The 24,663-nt window shown below is 39.0% G+C and overlaps 1 protein-coding gene across 3 annotated transcripts; it reads left to right on the forward strand.

Moving 5' to 3' along the window:
* The first annotated feature begins 2,577 nt into the window (after positions 1-2,577).
* On the forward strand, positions 2,578-24,303 carry p4ha2 (procollagen-proline, 2-oxoglutarate 4-dioxygenase (proline 4-hydroxylase), alpha polypeptide 2). 3 transcript variants are annotated; one of them, XM_034606564.1, is made up of 15 exons: positions 2,578-2,732; positions 10,388-10,490; positions 11,259-11,355; positions 12,245-12,396; positions 14,169-14,306; positions 15,181-15,420; positions 16,143-16,339; positions 16,839-17,015; positions 17,688-17,758; positions 17,892-17,991; positions 18,665-18,718; positions 19,814-19,873; positions 20,940-21,008; positions 21,506-21,602; positions 22,997-24,303. In XM_034606564.1, the coding sequence occupies exons 2-15, from the start codon at positions 10,406-10,408 to the stop codon at positions 23,065-23,067; spliced, it is 1,608 nt and encodes a 535-aa protein (XP_034462455.1). In that variant the 5' UTR covers positions 2,578-2,732; positions 10,388-10,405; the 3' UTR covers positions 23,068-24,303. The 3 variants fall into 3 exon arrangements, with proteins under 3 accessions (XP_034462455.1, XP_034462454.1, XP_034462456.1); XM_034606563.1 differs by lacking the exon at positions 19,814-19,873 and adding an exon at positions 19,945-20,010; XM_034606565.1 differs by lacking the exons at positions 19,814-19,873; positions 20,940-21,008; positions 21,506-21,602; positions 22,997-24,303 and adding an exon at positions 19,092-19,807 and having other exon boundaries at positions 18,665-18,724.
* The last annotated feature ends 360 nt before the right edge of the window (positions 24,304-24,663 follow it).

A 24,663-nucleotide genomic window follows, 5' to 3' on the forward strand; every position in this document is an offset into this window, starting at 1 on the left:
TCATTACACGTAATGAGCCTCCTCTTCATGTGAGTAATGATGAGTCACGATGTCGAAGGGATGGAACAAGAACCTTCATGCTCTTAGGAAAATGTTGCACGGATTTTAATAAATGATCAAAGCTTGTGGATTTCCAAAGGCCTGTTGCAGTGTGGGTACAAAGATTAATAGTTTTTCTTCATGTGTTTTGGTGATGGAGTTCTTTCACTGGTCCACACTGACACCTTCTGGTGAAACCACTGTACAGACGCCATGTTGCACTTCTCAGTAATATAAAGGGAATACATTGTTAATCAGAAATCGGATAAACCTCTCGTATAAGTATAACATCATATATGTTGACAAGTCAAATGACAACATGTGCAATGTACCATATCATCAATGAAATCCTGACTGTTTCAAAAGATTGATTATAAAGTATCATAAAAATAAAAAACTATCAGGGAACATTGAGGAAACAAACTGTTTGGGTAAACTCATATCATCAGATATAATATGTCATGTTGTGTTATGGTTGAGATGATGCAAGCGTATATTGCAATGAACAGGGGGTGTTTCATCAGATGTGTCCCAGCCTCCAACACGTGTAACAGAGTCCTGCTCCAACAGAACATCCTGCACAACATCCATCGCTACCAGGTCCAATGTCCGTCACTCTGATGATGTTCATGAGCTCGTTGAAGGTCTGATTCTAACAGAATGAGGGAATGATTTAATATTAAGGCTTTTGTTTTATAGTGAGAGCAGTTTCCTGTGTTATTCTATACTGAATCTACGTGTATTAGGCAAATTAGATGTAAAAAAATAACTAAATCTGTCCAAATACATCAACACAAAATACAAATGTTGCATTATTTAACCAATTTTAAAGTTTAATTACATTTGTTCGTGAAATCCACCTTTCTGCTTAGATCAGGATCATTTCTTCTGATGAGAATGATCTTACTTAGAAGTTTTGAACACACACTCCAGGTTTCACCCAGGTCAAAACAGAAACTGGATTTCGTGATACAATCTAATTTGAGAATTGATCCAATTCCATGAACTTATGTCTGAACACGTTGTAGTCAGTCCATCTAGAGGACGAGCCCTGGAAACAGAAATAAACTGCGAACGTGACGGAATGCATGGATTACATTACCGTAACTACTGTAAAAGATTGCAGAATGGTAAAAACGAAATTACATGTAAATCTGAGCCTTTAACCCTTCATCACATCTTGAAGGGATTTTCACTGAACAAACCCACTGATGTGTAGCGACTGGAAATGAAACACAGGTTTAAAGCCATCAATGTTAAATTATAATAGATTAAATTGTATCAGAAAGTCCTTGTTGTACATTTTTCCCTGTGACCAGACAGGTCAGTGATGTCAATCTCAAGCGGAGAACATGAGGTCTAAGGCAAAACATAATTAATTTAAAATTATTTGAACATAGCTGCATCAGTGACTAAATATATATATATATATTTTGTCGCTTCAGAAATGTGTCAAGTGTGTGACTTGCCAGACATTTAGTTTTCAATATGTAATGTATTAAATCCCAGCCTCACCTCAAAGCTTCTGCTCAGGTGTGAAAATGACCTGATGGTTGGCGTGCTTTTCTTCAAGCTTAACTGCAAAGTTAGCAAAAATACCTCCGTGTTTAGTCAAGAGCAGAGACGCCCCGTTGTGTCAAACAAGACCAGATTTGTGATGATCGAAGAAGGTAGAGATTAATCTGTTACAGATTACTGGTGTTACCACATTGTGGCTGCCACGTCAGGATAAAGTTTAAACTCTTCTATTTGCACATAGTAGTACTGTTTATTTTGTAGTCTGTTTTTTTTACTGTATGTCTATTTGTGTAAGTACACTGTCTACACAGGAGTCAGATTCCTAGTATGTGATCACATACATGACAAAGTAAAGTTGATTCTGATTCAATTACAAAAGATCTGTGTATTGCTGTCTATCTCTTTTTGTCCAGTGCCTTTGCACATTTACACCGCACCACCGGTGCTTGATAATATGTGACATAACCAAATGTAGTCCTATATTGTTGAGTGCAAAGAGTTGAATGTACGGAGCCCCTGAAGTCCCCAAAGATGATATTTTCTTTATTGTATCTCGTTTGATAAATAAGTTGTGCACACAGTTAATATCTGCACAGTAAAGACATGACTGGTCTATGCCCTAAAGACAACACTAAGTAGCTTCCATAGCTTTTAAGAGTTTGTGAATTTCTCCAGTATAATGATTGAAACGTGGTCCATCTGCCGGCTGAGCCTGTTTTCCTTCTGTGCAAGAGCAACAAGAATTTAATTGATGACAGGTGAAAATAAAACCTGATCAGCTACGGTTTTCTCCGTGCTATGGTACAAATCTGGTGTGAATCTGAGTCATTCAAACACAAACATCGTGATAGTAATTTGTGCCCACAATACAATAACCTTTGTGCACAAGACCAAAAAAATATATATAATCTTTTGGGACTTTGGGGTTCAGTCATACGAGGCAAAGCTCAAGAGTCTGTAGTTTACAAGGTGTACGTGAAGGCAGCGCGATGAACCCCTGCGAGGAATGCGGCTGCGCGTCGGCTCTGAGTATTACGGTGGGTCCTGCAGGAGGTTCTGTACGTGGCAGCGGATGAAGACCCTCTCTGTGCGGCTCATTCCCTCCAGCTGGCGACTCCAACTGCGTCTGGGAGCCACCGACCGTCGGTACTGCTCAAAGCCCCGGGAGAATAACGGTAAGAAAACGTTCAATCTCGCGCGTATTTGGCGTCAAAGCGCTTGTGGACATCCCCGGCGGAGCTCGCGTGCCGAACACGCAGTGATGGTTTCGTGAATAACTGTCTCCAACGGGACTTTACTCTGAGATGAACTGGTTCTGTAAAGAGAGGAGCCGCAGCAGAGGTGTGTGTGTGTCTGTGTGTCTGTGCGTGTGTGCGTGTGGACGTGAACGTGAAGTCTGTGTTTCTTTCCGACATGTTCGCTGCTCAGTAACGTGAGACAGAGGGTCCCAGTGTTTCCACAGAGCAGCAGGAGAAAGTTCTGAAACTTCGCCCATGTTGTTGTTTCTGTCCCCTCGCTCTCTGAGCCAGGCGGAGACATTTTGTGGGGGTTTGTCTCAGTGGACGTGGATCTGTGCACGTGTGGTCCTCGGTCCCCCTGGGGAACCTCGAAGTGTTCGTCCTTTCTAGAAACAACTGTCCTCAGCTGACGTCACCCGGCCCCGGCTGCTGTCCAGCTGAGGACCGAGGAGGAGGAGGAGGATGAGACTCTTCTGCTGCTCAGCTCCAGGTTTAATCAAGTCCACTGAAGTCAAAGTCAGATTTAGTGCGTTTCCCCCCCCTCCCCAAAAGAGACAAAACAAATCTGTACGTATGGAACTACTTCCAACTTAAAGGGATAGTTCACCGAAAAATGAAGCTTAACTCATTATCTACTCACCACTGTGCCGATGGAGATGGTGGGCGAAGTTTTTGGGTCCAGAAAACACTTTCAGGAGTTTCAGGGGTAAACAGTGTTACAGCCAAATCCAATACAATTGAAGTAACTGGTGACCACGTCATAAAAAAACCAGCAGAAGAAGAACACAACATGCCTCCATACTGCTCCTGTGGTGTCATCCAAGTGTCCGCAAGCCCCGAAATTCAAATTCAACTTGAAATAGGGTCATTTTCAACATGTTATTAGCCTAAATGTCCTCTGATATCCTCGTCTGGAGCCACATCCACATTCACACCCACACACTGCACACAAGCTCTTGCCCAAGGGTTCGCAGTAGCATCTCTACCTCCGGCAGTGGAATTTTAGGGTGTAATTGACACTGTTTTGAGCCGAATTTGAATGTCGGGGCTTGCGGACACTTGGATGACACCACAGGAGCAGTATGGAGGCATGTTATGTTCTTCTTCTGCTGGTTTTTTTATGACGTGGTCACCAGTTACTTCAATTGTATTGGATTTGGCTGTAACACTGTTTACCCCTGAAACTCCTACACAACAACACGACTCAAACACTCCACCCACCCCTCCATCGGCATAGGGGTGAGTAGACGATGAGTGAATTTCCATTTTTCGGTGAACTATCCCTTTAAGAGCTTTTTATAGTCTTGATGGCCACTCGAAGCACTTTACAGTACAGTTGTTTTCCATTCAGACAGTGCATCCATTTGCAGCACTTTATCTATCGCACATCTCTCACACATTAGCCCTCAGGGGCAATTTGGGCTTCTGTGTCCTGCCCAAGGACACTTGGGCACGTGGAATGGAAGAGTTAGTGGACGACCCACTTATACGTCCCGAGTCACATTGAAGTATGGTCTGTGGATTTTCTTCAGTAACCTAACAAGGACACTGCGTACATGATTTTGTTAATATTATAATTTGTGAACGGTGAACACTCAGAGATTAGTCATTCATTGGCTAAATATTTATTTGATTAATCATTTCAATCCATTAGCAATTTCAGTAGTGAAGTTGTTGCACTGTAAAATGTCAAAGAATAGATGTATTCACTTGTCTTCAAAATATATTCAGCTAAATGAGACTCAAAAAACAGAACTTACAAAAAAGTTGTCTTTTAATTTTCTGTCTATTCAGTCTACAAATAACTGACTAATAGTTTCTACTGAAGAACTGACCCTTTATTATGAGTGAATACACTGTGGTTGATGAACGGCAAAGTTATTTTATCAGTAAAAATCTCCAAAACAAAACACACAGAATGTCCCGGTTACACAGTCCCAGTGGGAAGTCTTGCAGGCACAGCAGGAGACAGGTGTTAATGGCAGTAATTGTAGGTGGCAGCCTTTGGATTGTTGGTTAATGTGAGCTGGGAGCAAATAGAGGGATGTCATAAATCTCTCAGCAGTAGCTGTGTGTGTGGAGGCAGGTGGAGCGGAGGATGATGTACGACATGCAGGTGGAACCTAGAGCAGCTTTATTAAGTTTTATGAAAGTACTAAAGCCTTGATCTCAGCTATTATCGACAGTCTTTTCCTTATGTTTAAGCTGCAGCCAGTGTGCTTGTGTCTTTTTATCATAAATATTGGAACAAAACTTGTCTAAATGTGTGAGGGATTAATATTTAGTACAACATTTATATCTTGTATGATTCTTAAGTGTCTACATATCAGGAGAAGTGTTTGGAAGTCGATCATCTGTGTATAATCTTGTGTGTTTATGACCATATGGACGTTTGCTTATGTTAAACTAATACTTGCATCTGTGTCTCTCTATGTTAATGCTTAGTCTGAATAAGTCAGTAAACAGGGACTGAGCAATATGGACAAACTCTTCTACCAGTTCCAGACGAACCTGTTGGCAGCAGTGTTTGATTATAGATCACAGGTTTTACCACACACACACACTTCAGGATGCCTTTAAAAGCAACAGAGCCTCAGATGTTCTTTAGCTTTCCATTGGATCTGAGTCCAAGTTTTGCTTTGATGTCAAACACATATGGTCAGCAGAAATCTGGCAGAGATACTGTATTTAGTCAGTGTTTTGCTGTTCTTAGAGATTTATACTCTGTCCTTCCTTCCTGATACTGTCTAATGCACAGGGTCAGCTAAACTGTGGTGGAAATGCTCGTCCTCTATTGGTTCTGCATTCTGCCCTTGTGACGTGTAGAGGAAGTGAAAGTCAAAGCAAACTTTTCAACTTCTCCTCACAGTGTCATGATGTTGCCAGCGTAGCCTACATTCCTCAACATCACTCTAAGTGTAACATTTTTATTTTATTCTAATTGAAGAAAGACTTTGCAGTAAGTGTTCCAGCGATTTCCAGGATCTATTTATATAAACGCTGCGTAAGCAGGGTTAACAACCAGCCACACAAAAACGTACTTAGACATCTGCCGATCCAAGTTAAGAAAGGTTCTTTTTAAAACCAAAGGTTTACGAAAATACTCTTCCATCAAACAGTAACTAACCATAGACCCCTCAATTGGTGGTAAGGCGTCTATTAGTGGTTGGAAAACTGTTTCCGCTTTCCCATTCTCACAGGTGACCCACAACCCATTCATGAAAATAACCTCCTCCTGTACTATCAGACGGGCGGAGTAAACTAATATGCCTAAATTAACAAGAAATGTATATTTAACCTGACAGATATACTGCAAAATTCATATTGAAGTATTCAGTAACTAGGCAAAATTTGTATTAAACTATAAACTAATTGTAAAATTCATTTGGGTTTGTTTGCTGGAGGAGAGTTAAAGCTACAAGCCTACATGCACATACTCACTGTTTCATATTATGACTCTGTGCACCTTTGCATCATTATTTTGTCCGTAGCTTTGTGTAGATACATACATGCCAGTTCTATTCACTGAAAAATTCCTGTTGTCAAGCATCTCAATGTCAGGCTCCCATTCTCCGTTATCTGTAGATGGCTGCTTTCATTCCTCGCTGATAAAAAATACTGGAATTTGGCCTCCGCTGCCAAAATGTGACAAGATGAACTCCCATGATACCTCCGAAAAAACACCAAGCAGGATGAGTGTAGCTTCGTCAGCTGTGAGTTGAATAGTTCCACATTTTCCTCTGGGAAACGTTGAGTATACAGGGTCATGACTTTTTGTTAACATGTTATCTGAATGAATCAGCTTAGTTTCCAGTGATGTGCTAAGTCCCTCAAAAACCAGGCTGGTTCAATCTTTTTTCTTATTCTTTGTCTTTGTCAATGATGCATTCTGGTCTTTATTCGTTTTCTTTATCTAAATATTTTTTCCTAACTGTCCCAAATCCAATACATTAATATATTCCTTAATATTTGATTCTGAAAGGCAAGTGTTGTTGGAAAATACTGAAACCTTTTGAAAACTTTGAAATAGTCTTTGTTATATTAGTCTATTGTTTTAGTTGCCTTGACGACACTCCCCTGCTCACATTAGCCGCAGTTTGTCGTTGCTGTTGTTTGCATCTCTTATGAAATAAATTATTTTCAAACTGTCTGGGGGTGGAAAAAGGATGAGAACAATCCGTTTTATTACCAAGATGTTTTCTGAAATAGACTCTATCCTTTAGTTTTGGCTGATGTTGAACAACGTTTTCCCTCCAAAGAAACAATGGAGACGTTTTAATATCTTCTCCATGCAGTTGGAACGTGCGTGAGCCAGGACAGCTGTTCTTCACTGTGGATATGTTGTTGAGTGAGGTCAAGCGGGGCAGAAGAACTACAAGACAACTACAGATGTTGGACATTTTCTTCCCTGAGTAAACTTGGGCACCCCTGCCCCGTTACAGACCTTGGATCCTGACTGCTTTGCAAAGAGTGTTTCTCTGGATCCTTATCTCTCCACTGGAACCACACCTCCATGTTTAGAAAAAAAAATCCGATTTCCCTCTTGGCTGTGAGTGTATTTCTGTCCTGTTTTCCTCAGTGTTGTTCCCCACATTTGTCAGAAGCACCAGGCAAGGGTCAAGACTGGGGGAACGTTGGGCAGCAGATGTAACTGGCCCCTTTTCCAGGAATGTGACCGGGGTGTTGCAGCCTGCAACAACAGACAAGTCCGTGTTTGAGCCTGGCAATCACACAGGCTGTAAATTATAAGGAGAGAGGTTTGTTTGTCTGTAGTTTCAGACTCTGGTAATAGTTGCATAGGCTGGCTATTGAATGAACCAGAAAGCATTACTAGGTCACACGCTGGAAACCAAATTCGTACTAGTAGGAAGAAGTTTCCCTGAGAAAAGGATTTGGGTATTTTGAGAGTGAAGGAATTAACACCAAAGTTAAATCTGTGGAGTATTTTGCAATGGTTCTGATTTATAGTCGGCATAAAAGAAAAACTCAGTAAATACAGGAAATAACATCAGGTAGAAAATATATTTTATGTCAACAAATGCAAATCACAGGCAAATAGTTGTGTATTTAACCAGCTTCTTTGAGTTCAGCCTCGCTCTGCGTCAGGCAGTAAGTTCTGCTAAGGAGGTCATGTCCTCATTGATGGTTTACGAGTCAAGGACGAACCCAATACTTTTTTAAGCAGATTTCATGAGTCTCAGTTTTTTCCCCCCTATTCTTCATTAGTGTGAGAAAATGCTTTTTCACTATTTTGGGAATATCTCAAGAAATAATGCAGATATCATGATGAAATAAATTAGGTACATTTAGAGGACCGAGATCTATGTGTGTTTGCAATTTGGTGTAGTTTGATTGAATTTGCGGGGGACTGTTTGTCAATTGTATAGGAAGAACTAAATGTGATAATTTATTGAAAACATTGATAATTAAAGCAATGACTTGGCCCTGATGTTCTGTCCCCACAGTCAAACCCCACCTGATCCCTTTGCTTATGCAGGGAGCATGTCTTTTTTTTTCGATAATCATGTAAGGTGAGAAAAACAAGTATGCATGGTATATGATAGTTCTTTCATGTTGTAGTTGTATGTTATTCTGTTTAATTCAGTGGGTTGTGAAAGAATTTTGCCAAGGGGCAAATACTCTATATAAAAAAAAAATCTCCATCGACTCCACTCCATCAATTTTTCAAGGATGCTTGGTTTTATTTTTAATGTAGCATTCTTCATTTACACATGGAGTATGTGAGCATGTTCGCCTGTCATACCTGCTGGCAACACCCAACATGTCAGGACAGCTCTGCAGCTCTCCTGCTCTGTGGAGGACACGGGACGACTTTTCTGTGTTGGGAAAACGCCAAAAAGCAACGCAAAGAATGTGTCATATTCTGAAATGTTTGAATACGCAGACACTGACCCAGACTCTCACACCCCAAAGTGGTGTAGGCCAGCAAAATAACTGTAATTGTAAACGCTAAAGAAAAGAGAGAGTCAAAGAAAGTGCTGAAAACAAGACATTCTCATCCCTCATAAGATTTATTCGATGGTTTTTTAAAGAAACCCTGTTTTTTCATGCAAGACCTGCAGAAGTGAAACACACTGGAAAGTGGAAATAGAATTCACAGTCACTTGCTGAATGTGTTCAGGTCATTTCACAGCCCTTCACTGACAGGATCACAGATTTGTCGGCGCCACACGGTGCAGTCATCTTGGACGTTTACCTCAATACAAACATCTGTTTGTCACAAATATATGAAATTCTACCTTGGGCCATGTTTGTTTTTACAAAGAATTTTACAGACGATCTCCTGAACCACTGTGATTTGTGGTTGTTCAACCTTTTTAACCTGAAGCACTTTTTCCTTGAATAGTCACGTGTGTTGACAGATTGTTGGTTTCTCTGTGTCTTGAAGCTCAAACTGAAACTTATTTTGTCGTAATTTTATTTTAGCAGCAGCAATAGAAAGTCAACTTACCTTTTGGCAAGTGAGTGAAAGTATAAGTTGATTCCTCACCACCACTATGAGGACGCTAACATTAAAGGTACCACTTTTCTGCTTCAGGACCTCGGTTTCACTAAGCCTTTGATTATATACTTTGGAAGATACTGATGAGACTGTGCACGTGGGCCTGTATTCAGAGACGTGTATGTACTGTACGTGCACTCAGCCGGCAGCAAGCAGTCATTACTGTGAAGTGATGTGGTAAAGCAGAATACCCATAAAGAGAAAGTGGAGCGGTGTCACTTTTCGTCTGAAACAGTGCAGGTCTCAGTTCCTGCCACGTGATCCATCTTTGTGTCGTCTTGTTTTTCAGCCCTGTTGTTGTATCTGCCTTTCGACCCAGATTACACTATCACTCTTATGAAAGGATGGATGTCAGCGGAGGCAGCTTCTGGCAGGACGATCACAATAAACCTGGAAACAAAGTGCTTTGCTGAGCTGTTGAGGGATTTTCTCATAATAATTATTTACTATAAATGTCATGGAGTTGTGCTTGGATTGACATTTTGGAAGTGAATTACTTTTGAGTTTTCTGCAGATCGAGCCGGGATTTATTTAGTCATGAACATTTATATGAGGTATCTGGAGGCCACGTTAAACTCCAGATGGGAGCAATGAAAACAAAGAACTAGAAAGCAGATGTTTTAAATTGTATAATATAAAAATAAGTGTTTGTGTGGATGAGTCTGCCAGGTGTTCTTAAAGTGCAATGTCCAAACAGACAAAAAACACCATTATTTTCCGCACCGTCCTTGTTTTATTCTTCACGATGAGAACTGGGCAGCAGACAGTAGTGACTCATTCACAGGAAACGTACTGGAAACTTTGAATATTGTTGCACCATCAGTTGATCCAGTGTGGAAACACAGTATCACGTCTTTTGGAATCAGAATACTGTTTGTTAGCCATTCAAAGCAAATATTTTCATATTTGCTTTGAATGGCACAGAGAGAATTATGGATGGACATAGAAATAATATGGTCACAGCTGGACCTTTCCACAGTTTGACTGGAAGAGTGCTAAAAAGGAATCTGTCTGCAGAAAAACTTTTATCTTAGATTGTATGACTATGTTGTTATGTTTCTCTTTGCAGGTTATTGAAAAAGACAGAATGAGGAAATCGTTGTGTTTCATCTCCTGGACTCTGCTCTGCTTCTGCTGCTGGACCACACAGGCAGAGGTCTTCACATCCATAGGTACGATTAAATCGGACAACTTAAGATTTCCAATTTATCTGCTCCCAGTATAGATTTGGTTCCTTGGTAAATTTCACGTTGAAGCCCCAGAGTACAGAACGATAAACTTGGAGGTGCACTGAATAAAATGATAGATAGATTATTGTGGTCCATGGATTATTTGAGTCAAATCTGTGACAAAAAGTTTAGCTCAAACACATCATGATTTCTGCAAGATTAAGATGCCCCCACTTCAAATAAAAAAAAAGAAAAATATAAACTGCTTCTTTAAGTTTTGTGCAATTACCTGCTTTCGTCTAATATGTGAGAAGAAAATTGCTGATTTACACGAAGTGCTTAGATTTAGCACCACATCAGTCAACAGGCTGCATCTCATGAGTCAAACAGTCACTTAAATCACAATGATTGACTGCACTTGGCCGGTCGGTTGCACGCGTTGCATACAGAAACAATGAAAGTGTTTTGTTCATTCTCTTCCCTTAGCAACTCCTGTGAATTAATCAAGGCTGAACATTTCCATGGAGTTGTTTACTATGACCCCAACCACCTCCCTGTGGAAGAACATACAATCAAAGTCCCACAGTCTGTGGCTGAGGCGAAGAGCAGTAACCCAAAATACATTTTATAGGTTTATAGGTTTTTAAAGCACAGGCAGAAAGCAGCAAAAACAGAAACACTCACACTTTGAAGTTGAATTAACCAGAACAGATATAAACTACGAGCATTAATTGGTTGGTTAATTCTTCACCACTGTCTCGCTCTCCGCAGGCCAGATGACAGACCTGATCTACACAGAGAAGGAGCTGGTCCAGTCTTTGAGGGAGTACATAAAAGCAGAAGAGTCCAAGCTGGCTGAAGTCAAAAGGTACATTCTTAACTCTGTGACGTGATGACAACCCTTTTGAAGTATGTGTACTTGACTTGTACTTCTACTCCACTGTGTTACAAAGGGAAATACTGTTTTTATTCTACTATAATTCTCAGAAATTTGCTGCATTTACTTTTCAAATCAAGATTTAAGCTTACAAAACACATAGTTAAATATTAAACCAGCCTTTTTAACCCCGGTGTCTACTTTGGACCCCTTACCATGTTTTAGATGTCAGCATTAACCCCAAAAATAATGTTCTTGCTCAGACTTAATATCCTATCCAATACTTCACAAATAAATTTTAAAAAATGATTTATACATATTTATACTCTTGCTATTCATCACCAAAGCCATTTTTAAGCAGAACAAGTACTTTTACTTTTCATTTGTTAACTTGAGTGCTGATGATACTTAGTAGGCATTTACTACTTTGAATAGAGAGTTTCAACTTGTAAGGTTAAAGTATTTTTCACTGTTGAATTAGTACTCTTACTTAACCACTGCCCCCATGTTTCCCTTGTGTTAATGTGTTAAGTTACCATGGTGATATTCAACAGAGAAAAATCCCTCCTTTTGGATAAACTTATCAAAATCATCTCAACATATCTGACACATTTGATAAACATCTGTTTCATAACATGCCTGAGAAATTAAATTAAACATTCATATCTATTCCATTAGTTATAAAACACATTTTATAAACATCTGTTTCATAACATGCCTGAGAAATTAAATTAAACATGCATATCTATTCCATTAGTTATAAACAAAGCGATTTCTTCATACTAACAACCTTTTAGTGTTTAGAGCTGTGGAAGTTTATCACTAGCACTGTAAGAGTGTTTATTCATTTTTTAAAGTGTATGTTTGTCCTGTCTCGTAGTTGGGCCAAAAAACTGGACGCTCTGACCCGAGTGTCCACCTCAGACCCAGAGGGCTACCTGGCCCACCCAGTGAACGCCTACAAACTGATGAAGAGACTCAACACGGAGTGGTCTGAGCTGGAGAGCCTGGTGCTGCAGAACCCCTCTGATGGTAAGCTCCCTCCACAACAGTGTGTGGGTGAACACAGACTTGCTGGGATATAGTTTAGCTTGGAGTTGTAATGTGTTCTGCGTGATAAGTTGTAATACCGCTCCCTCCAGGGCAAGAAAAACATGCATCTTGCGTTATTTGTGTACGAGTCTGGGTAATTTCGGCTGCATGCTGGTATTATTGTGGCACATAGGAGCACACGGATATTTGCACTGGATGTATGTATTCGACAGCTCAGACCAAAGCAATACCAAGACACCTTATTTAATTATTTTCAGACTCGTTCAGTCTTTCCTGTCTGTCTGCATTAAAGCAGATGCACAAGTCGAAAATATTTCAATCCAATCAGATGTGCATTCGCATCGTTTTTTGCTGCCTCGGCTAAATCTGCATCCGTTCGCCTTTGTTTTTACCATCCTGCTGACTTTGCATTCATTCCACCTTAAAATATCCCTTCACGTCGTACACTGCATCTGAAAGAGCAGCATTTACCACTTTTAAAAAAAACTTTTTTATGAATCGTCTCTGGGCAAAAGCGGAGAGCGAGCGGTCGGATAAAAAATGCAGAGCGGATGTGAGAAGTTTTTGCTGCTCCGCACAAGAGCGGAGAGAGAACAGATTGGTCATGTAGTAGCTGCAGCAGATGTTCCTCATCTCTGCATTTTTTGGCCATGTTCTCCCGTTGAGTCTGTGTGTTTGGAACTGAGCGCATGTTTAGACTTGGGTCTGTATCTGTGGAAGACAGATTAACTGAGCATGAGTATGCACAAGTAAATCTGTATACGTGGCCATGAGTAACAGAGAGAGAGAGAGTAGAGAGAATGGATGTTAACCTTATAAACTTAAGTGGATAGTGCCGAATGATTTAATTTAATGTTTGCATTGTTTCTTTACATCAGCAGATTGTGTTGTACGAAGCCATTTTATCCATTATCATTTATCCGGATTTATTTTTGTCTCTGCAAAACTGATGTATTCACATGTCGGTGAAGCTAAAAGTTAAAAGACAAATGGGACACTGAGTGAAAAGGAAATTGAATTGTGACCTTTGCTAGTCCTACATTATATGAAATATCATGTCAGGTATCTGGATGAATATATTCCTACTGAATAAGTACATACAAGTCATGGAGAGGAATAAAGAAAATAGTCAAATCTTCCTTTGGGAGTTTCTGACTCTCTGTTCCTCCAGTGCATTGTATTTGGTTAGAACAGTGACGATAATACTGGTCATTCAGATCTTTCTGAGGTCAGAACAGAGAAGTCTAGAACTGCTGTGTCAGTAAAGTTTTTGCTGTCTGTGTGTTTAACAGATTTTGAGGTTGTCTATTGAATTATCATCATTTTGTTTTAGTTAGTGATCGCAAAACTGACTTTTGATAATTTGAAAATCATAAAAATGTGAGTGATTTATGTTTTTTTATGCCTCTGCGCCGGCGACATCCAGTGGCCAGATGCATTATGTTTTGGGGTTGTCTGTTCTTTCCATTCCTGTGAACAATATCTCAAGATTTCCTTGAGGAAATTTCCTGGTTCAAATATTCACTTGGACTTAAGGAGGAACTGATTAGATTGTGTTGTCAAAGGTCAAAGGTCATGGTGGCCTCACAAAGTATGTTTAAATTATTCTTGAGCATGATATCTTAAGATCGGGCTAAAAATCATTTCAGCCTTAAGTTGCTTAGTTAATTTGGTTGATTTGGTGATTCAATCATTCACTTACACTTTTTTGTTTTTATTCATTATCAATAAACTTCTCACCTTCTCTTCAGGGTTCATTTCCAACATGTCCATACACAGACAATACTTCCCAGATGAGGAGGATGAGACGGGTGCAGCCAAGGCGTTGATGCGTCTTCAGGACACGTATCAACTGGATTCTGAGGCCTTCTCAAGAGGAAAGCTGCCAGGTAACCTGGGAGTGTGCGGTGATGTAAAAAATGTATCAATCTATTAAAAAGGGTTAGAGTTAGTGAGTAATTTGCACATTTATAAAATAAAGAGGAGAAGAAAAGGTGCACTCAACCAATAGTGATTTTCTTTGACAGTTGTGTTTTTGCTTCTTGTGAAAATGTGTTTGAGTTTTGGACGTCCCAACAGATTGAAGTCACGTTGACAGTTCTTCAACTGGTTTGAATTCAAAGTTGGGATTGCTGTTAGCTTAAGGTGGGGTTGGAGTTAAGTACAAGGTTAATTTAGAGTTATTATTATAATTACTTTAGTTGTGGGTCATGGCTGGATTGAAGATTAGGTTTGTATGTGGGTTCGGGTATAATTACTGAACTATTCACAGATCTACTGTGTTAAACAGCACTGACTCACCATGGTCGTGTTTTATATTACAAGGAAACACAGAATTTAGAAACCCTCAACTTTTTACTTAGGGGCTTTAAAATTATAAGTGATTATAAGTGGTCACTTGAGATGCTCAAAATTAAGGAGCAGAAATGAACAATAATGCAAAAATGTTATGGAGAATGGAAATGTGTGGGTGTGGGTTCGGCCAGACCATTAAATCAGCCAAGCCTGTATTATCTTACGACAGAAATTGCTGTGCTGGATTATTACCTGTGATTGTACGTAGCCTTTATCAAAAATTGTTGATTAGGTTGTTTCTTTGAAAAAAATACTGTCCAATATATCTTTATCTGAATTTTTCTTTCCATTCAGACATTGTTTACAAGATTTGCTCAAACCTGTTCTCCTTGTTCATAACCCAGGAAGGTTTCACCAGCGGTACAGTACGATATTATCAGTGTTTAACTTCAGTGAATCTTGTCACAGGAATGCACTCCAATGCCCTTCTGACGGTGGATGACTGCTACGACATGGGGAAAACTGCCTATAACGACGCAGACTATTATCATGCTGTGCTGTGGATGCAGCAGTCCTTGAAGCAGCTGGATGGCGGCGAGGAAGCTGTGGTCTCCAAGGCGGACATTTTGGACTACCTCAGCTACTCTGTCTACCAAATGGGAGACCTGCCTCGAGCCATCGAGCTGACCCGCCGCCTGGTGGCCATTGGTAAGGTGCAGCATGAGCAAAGGTTCATTACATTACACACAGGGCTCACATTTAACTGTCAAGGAGAATGGTGCACAACACAAGTGCATTTAGTTTGTGTCCAAACAGGGTATAAAATGTTTTACTCAGAGCACCAGGCCAATTTAAAAGGGTTTTTAAATACTTTACAACGTAACTTGTTTTTCTTGTTGCTATATATGATGGGTGAATGGGTTCATGCCGTCAATTCTTGAGAAACTAAAAAAAGCCCATTTAACATGTGATTAAGAAGCACTTATGACTTTTTCAGTAGCCTCCCACAACACATGCAGACACCAGTTGGCTGACCAGTGCAACCACAGTCCCCCTACAGTGGGGTAATTTATGGTTTGTCTTCCTGCTGTTTTACTAATCACAACATTCAACCCTACTCTCACTGCAGCGGTTGCCAGAGCAGCAGGGTGTAGTCCCTCCAGACCAAAGGGCCGGTGGTTTCTAACTGTTACTTTTGTGTCCGCAGCAAGACCTGTGTGTACAGCTGCTTGCCGTCTTTTCATAGAGCTGTGGTGACCCTGTTTACTTGTCCCGTGAAATAAATAGTGTTATAGCATGCACAGGTATGAGACTGGAATCCATCTCCTCTCAGAGCCACTTGGTGAATATGCTTATCAACGCTATAGGTTAACCTGCTTCTTAGTTAAAGTTTTGAGCCACCACCAACCCACATTTTCTTGTACTTACAGACGCCAACCACCAGAGGGCAGGAGGAAACCTCCGTTATTTTGAGCGGTTACTGTTCAAGCAGCGGAATGAGCTGAACCAGGACTACCAGCCGGCCTCTGAGGAGCCGATCCAGCTGGGAACCTACACTAGACCCAAAGACCATCTCCCAGAGAGGGAGATCTACGAGGCGCTCTGCAGAGGAGAGGGGCTCCAAATGGTGAGACACCATAAATACAGGCATGTGGGGAATGAGGTGGATGTTAAGGATAAGACCTGAGGCAGACAGGCAGTCAGAATACTTGATGTTTATTATTTATATCCGAAGAAGTGTTGGGATTTTACCACATTAAATCTTCTTGATCTTCTGCTGTAAGTGAAGGTTTACATTCATATGCTGATGAACAAAATTATCTAATGGTGTAACAAAGCAATGTGATTATTATTTTCAATAATAATTATAGCATATAAAATAATAACATAATATAATAATATTAATAGTAGTTACGAATAAAACAGGATCTGTGTTTGCAACAACCCACCCCCACTTCTTGTGAAATCACATTTCGCCACTAGAGGGCAGTAAAAACTAATTTCCAACACCTCAAACTCAATACTCTCCCAATGTGATGAACACGAATGAATGAATTTTTTGCCCTTTTTCCGTATACTTGCTATTGATGTTGAAAAGAGGGTTTATTATTTCCTTATTTCACCAGAACGAAGCGAAGCGGAGCCGTTTGTTCTGTCGCTACCACGACGGGAAGCAAAACCCTCGTCTCCTGCTGAAGCCCATGAAGGAGGAGGATGAGTGGGACAGTCCCCACATCGTACGCTACCTGAACGTCCTGTCAGACCAAGAGATTGCGAAGATCAAGGAGCTGTCTAAACCCAGGGTGAGGCCAAAAAGAATGAATAAATGAACTGCTCTCATCTCAAACCATAAAACAAAATTTAAAGTAATGTTTTTTTAATAGCAAGATGATACAAATGATAAAGGTTATGAATTCCAAGACTACTTTTCTAATGATAAAGGGTCAATATTAAGCTTTAGTATTGCAACAAGTATAACTTACCTACAGCAAGTGGACTTGATGGTTAAGTTAAGATTTCACTTTTATTGCTGAAGATGTTTCCCTTCTTTTGCACATCATATATTTACAGTGAAAGAAAGAGGGCAGTTCAATGTGTCTGGCGTTACTTTGTGAATATGTCTGAAACAGTGTTGTTTTATTTTTAACTTGACATGTTTACCTTAAAAAAAAAGACACTTGTACCCAAACTATACATTTGTCCCATTAGCTCAGTTTGTCAGTTGCTCTTTTTGTGCCAAATCTGTTTGGTGGTTAATCCGTCTAAGAAAGTGTTAAAATGCAGTTTTGTTTTAACAAGGAGACACAAAAAATGTACAGGGCAATCATTTTTACATCAAAGTGTATAAAACTATTCTCTTAGAGCAAATAAACATAGGAAATAACAGATATTAGATATGCATTTGAATAATACTGATATTTTTGTGCAATACTATGAATGTCAAACACTTCTTTGTGTGTTTTTTTTCTTTTAAGCTTGCCAGAGCTACCGTTCGTGATCCCAAAACAGGAATCCTGACCACAGCCAACTACAGAGTATCAAAAAGGTAACTCAATATTATCCATTTTTAGTATTTATAATTTATAAAACATGTTTTCTTATTTGTAAACCAAGATATTCCAACCATTTACTGCATAACTCTATTACATGCTCATACGCACGTGTATTTGTTCTTTCAGTGCATGGTTGGAAGAAGAGGATGATCCTGTTATTTCCAGAGTCAATCAGAGAATAGAAGACATCACAGGCCTCGAAGTCGACACTGCAGAGCTACTTCAGGTAGAGTAATGCATACAACAGAAAGTACTTAAACAAACAGTTGTACCAAATATCCCAATAACACAAAAATAAGAACAACATTGGACAAATTGATTCAAATCATTTAGCCTGATCTAGTTTGTCTGAACCGTGTTGCACTTTTTCCACAAAGAAAAATTGAAAAACAAAAAACAGATTTTCTAACTCCACATCTGAGATTCATCTCCCGATCCCAGTATAAAGGAAATGACCAGATTCTTGCCAGTGGCCTTAAAAGCATTGAAATGTTTCTGAAAACCTCTGCAGCAGCGTGTCTTTCCAGAGACACCCACAGTCTCAGTGATGACAGACTGGAACGACTTTTTGCCCAAGAATAGTCCCCATTCCAGTTAATGTTGTGAACAATATATCAATAATTCTCTATTTAACCTGCACTGTGCATCACAGATTCGATTCACGAAACTAGTACAATGAACCAGATGAATATTTTCTGTATTAGCTAATAGTGTTTGCCTGTTTCTGTGGGGGTTTTTTTTTTTGCCCAAGTAAAAATCTTAGTTATCATTAGTAAATAATATAAATCAGTATTCACCATGTCACATCAGTATGTACACAAATACCCTTTAGTTTGCCAATACATTTTAATAATATTTGTTTATATACATGTAAATAATCTTTGTCAAATGCTGACCAGGTTGCAAACTATGGAGTCGGAGGACAGTACGAGCCACATTATGACTTCTCAAGGGTAAGTGTGTGTGTGTGTGCGTGTGTGCGTGTGTGTGTGTGACTTACTTGTGTACTTATATCTTTGTGAGGACCATTTAAAGCATAGACCCTACAGAGTGAGGGCATATTTGGAAAGTGAGGACATTTTGGCCGGTCCTCACTTCTTCAAAAGGCTGTTTGGGGGTTAGGAATTTAGTTTGGATGGTTAGGGTAGGGGGCTAGGGAATGCATTATGCCAATGAGTGTCCTCACTAAGATAGAAGTACAAACGTGTGTGTCTGTGTGGATTGACTTGGATCTAGGCTTCAGGTTTGGTTTAGATGTGGTTTAGGATTTATTTGTAAATATTAAGCTTAGCATACAGGGCCAGAGAATGAATTTTGTCAATGACAGTCCTCACAACTGATGTAAGACAAGCATGTGTGTGTTTATAATGTTCAGATATCACCTGTGTTGTGGGGACCTATATGTGTTTCGCATATTATAGGGACTTGTCTTCCTAATGGGCAAAAAGCAAGTCTACATAACGTGAATCCTTAAATGTTGAGGTGAGGCCAGCCCAGCTGTATAGTCTATAGTTGGTGTTAGGCTTAGTCCTCTGGAAATGAATGTAAGACCATGTAATGTCTATTAATGTCTATGAGAATACTTTCCTAACCCTAACCCACTTCCTATGGTCTTCTGAAATACAGCATGTCTGTCTTTACTGTGAAGATTTGATATATGCTCTCTCTGATAGTGATATCGGGGAACCCTATATGGAATTCTTGTGATGCATATTGCATTATGCATTATGTGGAGCTGTCTTGGTACGGAATGACTGATCTAATTTGATATGTTACAAATAATAATGTCTTCACCCTTTATCATATCAGTTTATTTCCTAACTTTTATTGAAGAGTGTAGTCTTTCATTTTGTTATTTCATGTTCACCTTTTGCATGAAGAAATAATAATTTAAAAATGAAAGGTCATGCTCTTAAATTAGGAACTCAGATAAAAGTTGTAACTAATGCTTCAGGTAGTTTATTTCATGTTGAGCGTATTTAGTGCCATAGTGGCGGACTCCTTTGTGAGTTTTGCGGTGAGTTAAATGTTATAAACATCTGTTGCAGCGTCCTTTTGACAACCAACTCAAGGGCGATGGAAATAGACTTGCTACCTTCCTAAACTACGTAAGTACGTGCGCGTGCTAGCGTACAGTTTTTTCATCTTATATTTCTATTCTTGAATTTTATCTTCATAGAAAGATGAGCCTGATGCTTTCAAAAGATTAGGCACGGGAAATCGCGTGGCGACTTTTTTGAACTACGTAAGTATGTGCATCCAGTCGCCGTTCAGTGAAGGCCCGGGCTGGAGGTTAAAAATCTACGCTCCCTCCCATCCTCTTATGTTTTAGATTCATGGGTTATAAGCTCTGGTTCAATCTTGGACTTGGATTGATTGACTTTTACAGAGATGCACTGATTGGCGTTAAAGTCCTTTTTGTTTGAAACCTTGTGTTGCTTGATGTAATGGAGCAAGATGGGGCAACATTTTTGGAAGAGAAAACTCTAAAAATGATGCTTGGACAAATATCCCATCATCTGAATGAGTGAGAAACATGAATGACTAGACAAATATTTACAAATAAAGTTTTTCTGTCAATCAGTTCTGGTACATATTGTGGAGAGTTTTTTTTCCTCCATTTAGAGTTAGAAGCCACACTTTATTTTACCCTGGTTAACACTGACTTGTATAATATATATTTACACCCTAAAATACCCAAAACGTGATGTGTTTAAATGATTGTTTTATTTGAATTGTCATATTTCCTATAACCTTTAAAGTTCAGTGTTGACTCCGGTGCATGATGTGAATGTGCCTGAGTAGATTAGTGATCTAGTGTATATAAGAAAAAGATTTGAAGAGGGTATAACAGGACATATGGACTCAAATTTAAATTCAGACTTTAGGATTTTGAGCTTGTAATGTACACCTCACAAACAATTCTAAGTACTTCAGTTAACATCTGTGTACAGGTACAAAGCAACTGTGTGTACATTTGCATTAGGCTGAAGTTAAATTTACAACTTTTGACCCTGTTTTTACTCTCTTCTAAATCTGACTGGAAACTAATAATGTAATTTTATACCCCTTAATTCATGGAAGATTATAACTAGATCTTATCACGAAACACTATCTTAGAAAGAAAATACAGATAACGTTTCCAACCAGTTTTTTTTCTATTTCTTTTCTCAGATGAGTGATGTGGAGGCGGGAGGTGCTACGGTCTTCCCTGACTTTGGAGCAGCAATCGTGCCGAGAAAGGTGATAGGAACAGAGTGTGTCTTTCTCTGTGCATGTGAGAACTGAGCATGTTTAAAGTGCTTTAAAACGTGTCCACAGTGGGGAAACAAATCTAATCCTAACAGTGTTACTGTCAGTTTATGGGTCAAGGCTGAATAATGGAAAATCTCACATGTGAGTCTCTATATATTATTCTGTATGGCATGGAAATTTACCAAAGATTGTGATTTAACAATGAAAAATAATGTAAGATGTTTTTTTTCCATTGGATTTAAATCAATCCACAAAACAGTTGTAGTTGTATCAATGTCATAAAATAAGCCTGGTATTTTTTTGTGCTTTTTTTCTAATGTGGCACGAGCATAAACAAAAGTCTTCTTGCGGGAAATGTGGGTCAGTTGCTGCTCAGCTTGAAGCTGCTGCAGATCTGTCTTAATGTGTGTTGGATCCTCACATTCCTTCTCGTGTCAATACCAGATGTTACCATAATTTTTATCATCTGTTGCGTTTCTCCACAGGGAACAGCAGTGTTCTGGTATAATCTGTTCAAGAGCGGAGAGGGAGACTACAGGACCCGGCATGCAGCCTGTCCTGTCTTAGTAGGAAGTAAATGGGGTGAGTCAGAGTTGAGATTCATCATATTTAAGTAGTGACATGTTCAATGGTGGAACAGGGACTTTATAACTGACACTAAGCAAAGAAAATGTGTCCCACTGTTTATCCATTTCATTGGACAAAATCCTTTATAATTCTTTTAAAATACCGATATGGAAATTTCTTTTGAATCCCTACTTCCCATTACATTTGTTTAAATGATATGGTACAGGGATATATGTTTATCTAATTTTCAAGTCACTTTATATTATTATAACAGCAATTATAATAATTGTTGTCATAATAGACCACATTTTTGGGTACCTGGTCAGAAAATACTGGACCACAATTCCAAAGAATCCTTGTTAGTTTCTTACTCATACATGGACGTTAAAAGACACAGAAAAAATATAACGGCTGAAAAACAATGTTATACCATTCACAGCGTCACTTCCTGTTACCATAACAGCAACAAAACCTGTTACTAATATTAATATATCATGCTTGGGTGGGGATACAAAGTAAACAAAAAGGGGCTGTCCTTGCTGTCACTGCATCTTTAGCATTTGAAGGTTCAGTGTGTAAGATTCAGGTGAAAGGTATCTACTGGCAGAAATTGAATATAAAATAATCCTAGTGTGTTTTAGCTAAATTGTACGAAATTTAGTTTTCTTTAACGTAGAATGAGCCCTTTATATTTAAATATGTTATATTTACATTAGGAGCCGCCATGTTTTTTACAGTAGCCCAGACTGGACAAACTAAAAACCTTTTTAGTTTTTATGACAACTGATGGCTACCACAGGTTCTCTTATATGTTTGAAAGAGGAGGGTGAGGTGAGGGGTATTCAGCTGCAACATGCAACGTCACCACTAGATGTCACTAAATTCTAATTGGAGATGTCTGGACAAAAACACACGTTTTTTAAACATGTTTATTAATATTATATATACAATATTTGGCAGCTTCTTTGTTATCTCGCTGGACTAAAAAGATCTCAGGTTGTCACAGGGTTTTTGGTATAATAATAACAATGTTGTTTTTTAATCACACTGAAAGACTCATTTAGCTCAGGCAGGATAATAAGCAGGGATCCTGTCAGTCTTGATACTGTATCTGCATCTTTGTGTGCGTTGCTTTCAGACAGCTTTGCCTGGTGGTGAGCTAACTGGTAATAATTACAGATGCAGGGGTGCAGCTCTGTGGAATTCAGGTGGTGAAACACATCATCGACACATTTCAGCTTCTATCAAGGGCACTAAACTGTAATAAGAGAATGAGTTTACCATATGCTGGTTTAGAAAATGTTGGCAGTGAAGGTTTAGAGTGGCTTTTATTAATTTTTACGCAGACTTTGATTAACTGGCTTTGCTATTTATGATCCTTTCTTCTGTCCTTTTCTCCATTTCGTCAGTGTCAAACAAGTGGATTCACGAGCGAGGACAAGAGTTCAGGAGACCCTGCGGCCTCACAGAATACGCCTGAAGTTTGATGCACATCTAACATGCACACACTCCCTCACACACATACTGAACATGCTCCCTGTTGTCTTATTTCTATTTTATTAATGTAACTCTGACACATTTTTACAAACCTTACATAAGTGTTCGCTCCCTCAACTTCTCTCCATAATTGACAAATGTTTTATGACACTGGAATGCGAGATCTGGTTGGATGATATCCTTTCTTTTTCTTTTCTTACCAGAAGCTGTAGGGCTCAGTTCTCAGTTGTGCATCTGCCACATCACCCATATGATTAAATAAGTGAATAAAGATCAAACAAAACATTTTACAAATATATGTTATTGTAGTTCGGAGTAACTTTCAAATATAAAAACCACAAAACTGTATCAGTTCAATCTTGGTTTTATATATGAATGAATAGGATTTCATTCTAATCCAAAATGAAATCTGAAAGTGTCCAACCTCAAATCTTTCCATTGATGCCAGAAACTTGTGTATTTTGGCTCTCCTGTCAACAGTGTGTCTCTCAGCTTTTATGAGTAACTTTTCAAAATAAAAGCATTAGCATTAGTGCTTACACAGATAACATGGATAATGTGGCCAAATGGTGTCAGAGCAGGTTATTATGATTCAAATTCAAATGCACATTTCTCAATAACAAAGACTACATGCTTCTGGTAATGGACTCATTGGACCCACATGTAGACTTTGTGCTAAATTCACTTAAGGCAAATTACACCACCACCTCCTCTGCTTTGTAATATCTATGGTATGTGCAGATTATCAGGTTGTTTTCCAAGTGTCTGAGCAGAAATGCAGAAATTGAAAAACACCTTGGATCCAAAGTAAATGTATTTGGTAATATTTACTCAATTTAGAAGTTAATGAAAGAAGCAGTCTAAGGAAAACAGCTTCTCTGTAGTAGTTATTTCAAACAACAAAATATGGAAAATCCGTTGTTATCATCAGTCTTTTAGACACAAACACACTTAAGTACTATGTCTTCATTGCTAACAGATTTATTTTGTGGTTTAAAATGATAAGGGTCATTTTATGTCATCCTTCATCTGCATCCAAAGTGTTCCTCTCTGTCAGACCTGACAAAACAATATACATACATACGAGGATTTTCCTCCAAAATCATGCCCAGGACATTTTAAATTAATATAGTGTTTAAGTTATTACACTGTTGTTACATTGTGTGCTTTCTAGAAGATGGCAAACAAGCAAGTCAATAAACAGTGTCTTGTAGTAAAACGTTTTGTGCCTTCATTCACTGTTTTACATGGTTCGTCACTCAAAATGTCTTTCTTATCCAGGATGATTTATCAAAATGTGTCTTTATTTGATCCAATTCCTGCGTCCAGCATTTTCATATGAGTCGGAACAACCTTTGCTGAAGCTCAGTGGCTCTAAATACTTTTATTTTATCCTACAAAAGTTAATGCATCTTTATTATTATAAAAGCTATGTGAAAATGTATAGATTTGTCACCAGGAACAGTGTTTTCAAAGGGATCATGATACAGCCACACTAGTTTTTAAGCTTGCAGCAGGTCCTTGCAAGTTATAGAGCACTGAGTTCAAGGTGGAGTTCACTGTTCCCTGGTCTTTTTGT

Source organism: Hippoglossus hippoglossus, chromosome 14 (assembly GCF_009819705.1).
Source record: "Hippoglossus hippoglossus isolate fHipHip1 chromosome 14, fHipHip1.pri, whole genome shotgun sequence".
Lineage (NCBI taxonomy): Eukaryota > Metazoa > Chordata > Actinopteri > Pleuronectiformes > Pleuronectidae > Hippoglossus > Hippoglossus hippoglossus.

Bases quoted from the DNA above. Each gene is read 5' to 3' on its own strand.
- p4ha2 (XM_034606563.1), top strand. From the start codon at position 10,406: ATGAGGAAATCGTTGTGTTTCATCTCCTGGACTCTGCTCTGCTTCTGC. The intron at 11,356-12,244 runs GTACATTCTTAA...CCTGTCTCGTAG, and splicing joins AAGCTGGCTGAAGTCAAAAG to TTGGGCCAAAAAACTGGACG. The intron at 20,011-20,939 runs GTAAGTATGTGC...TTCTTTTCTCAG, and splicing joins TGGCGACTTTTTTGAACTAC to ATGAGTGATGTGGAGGCGGG.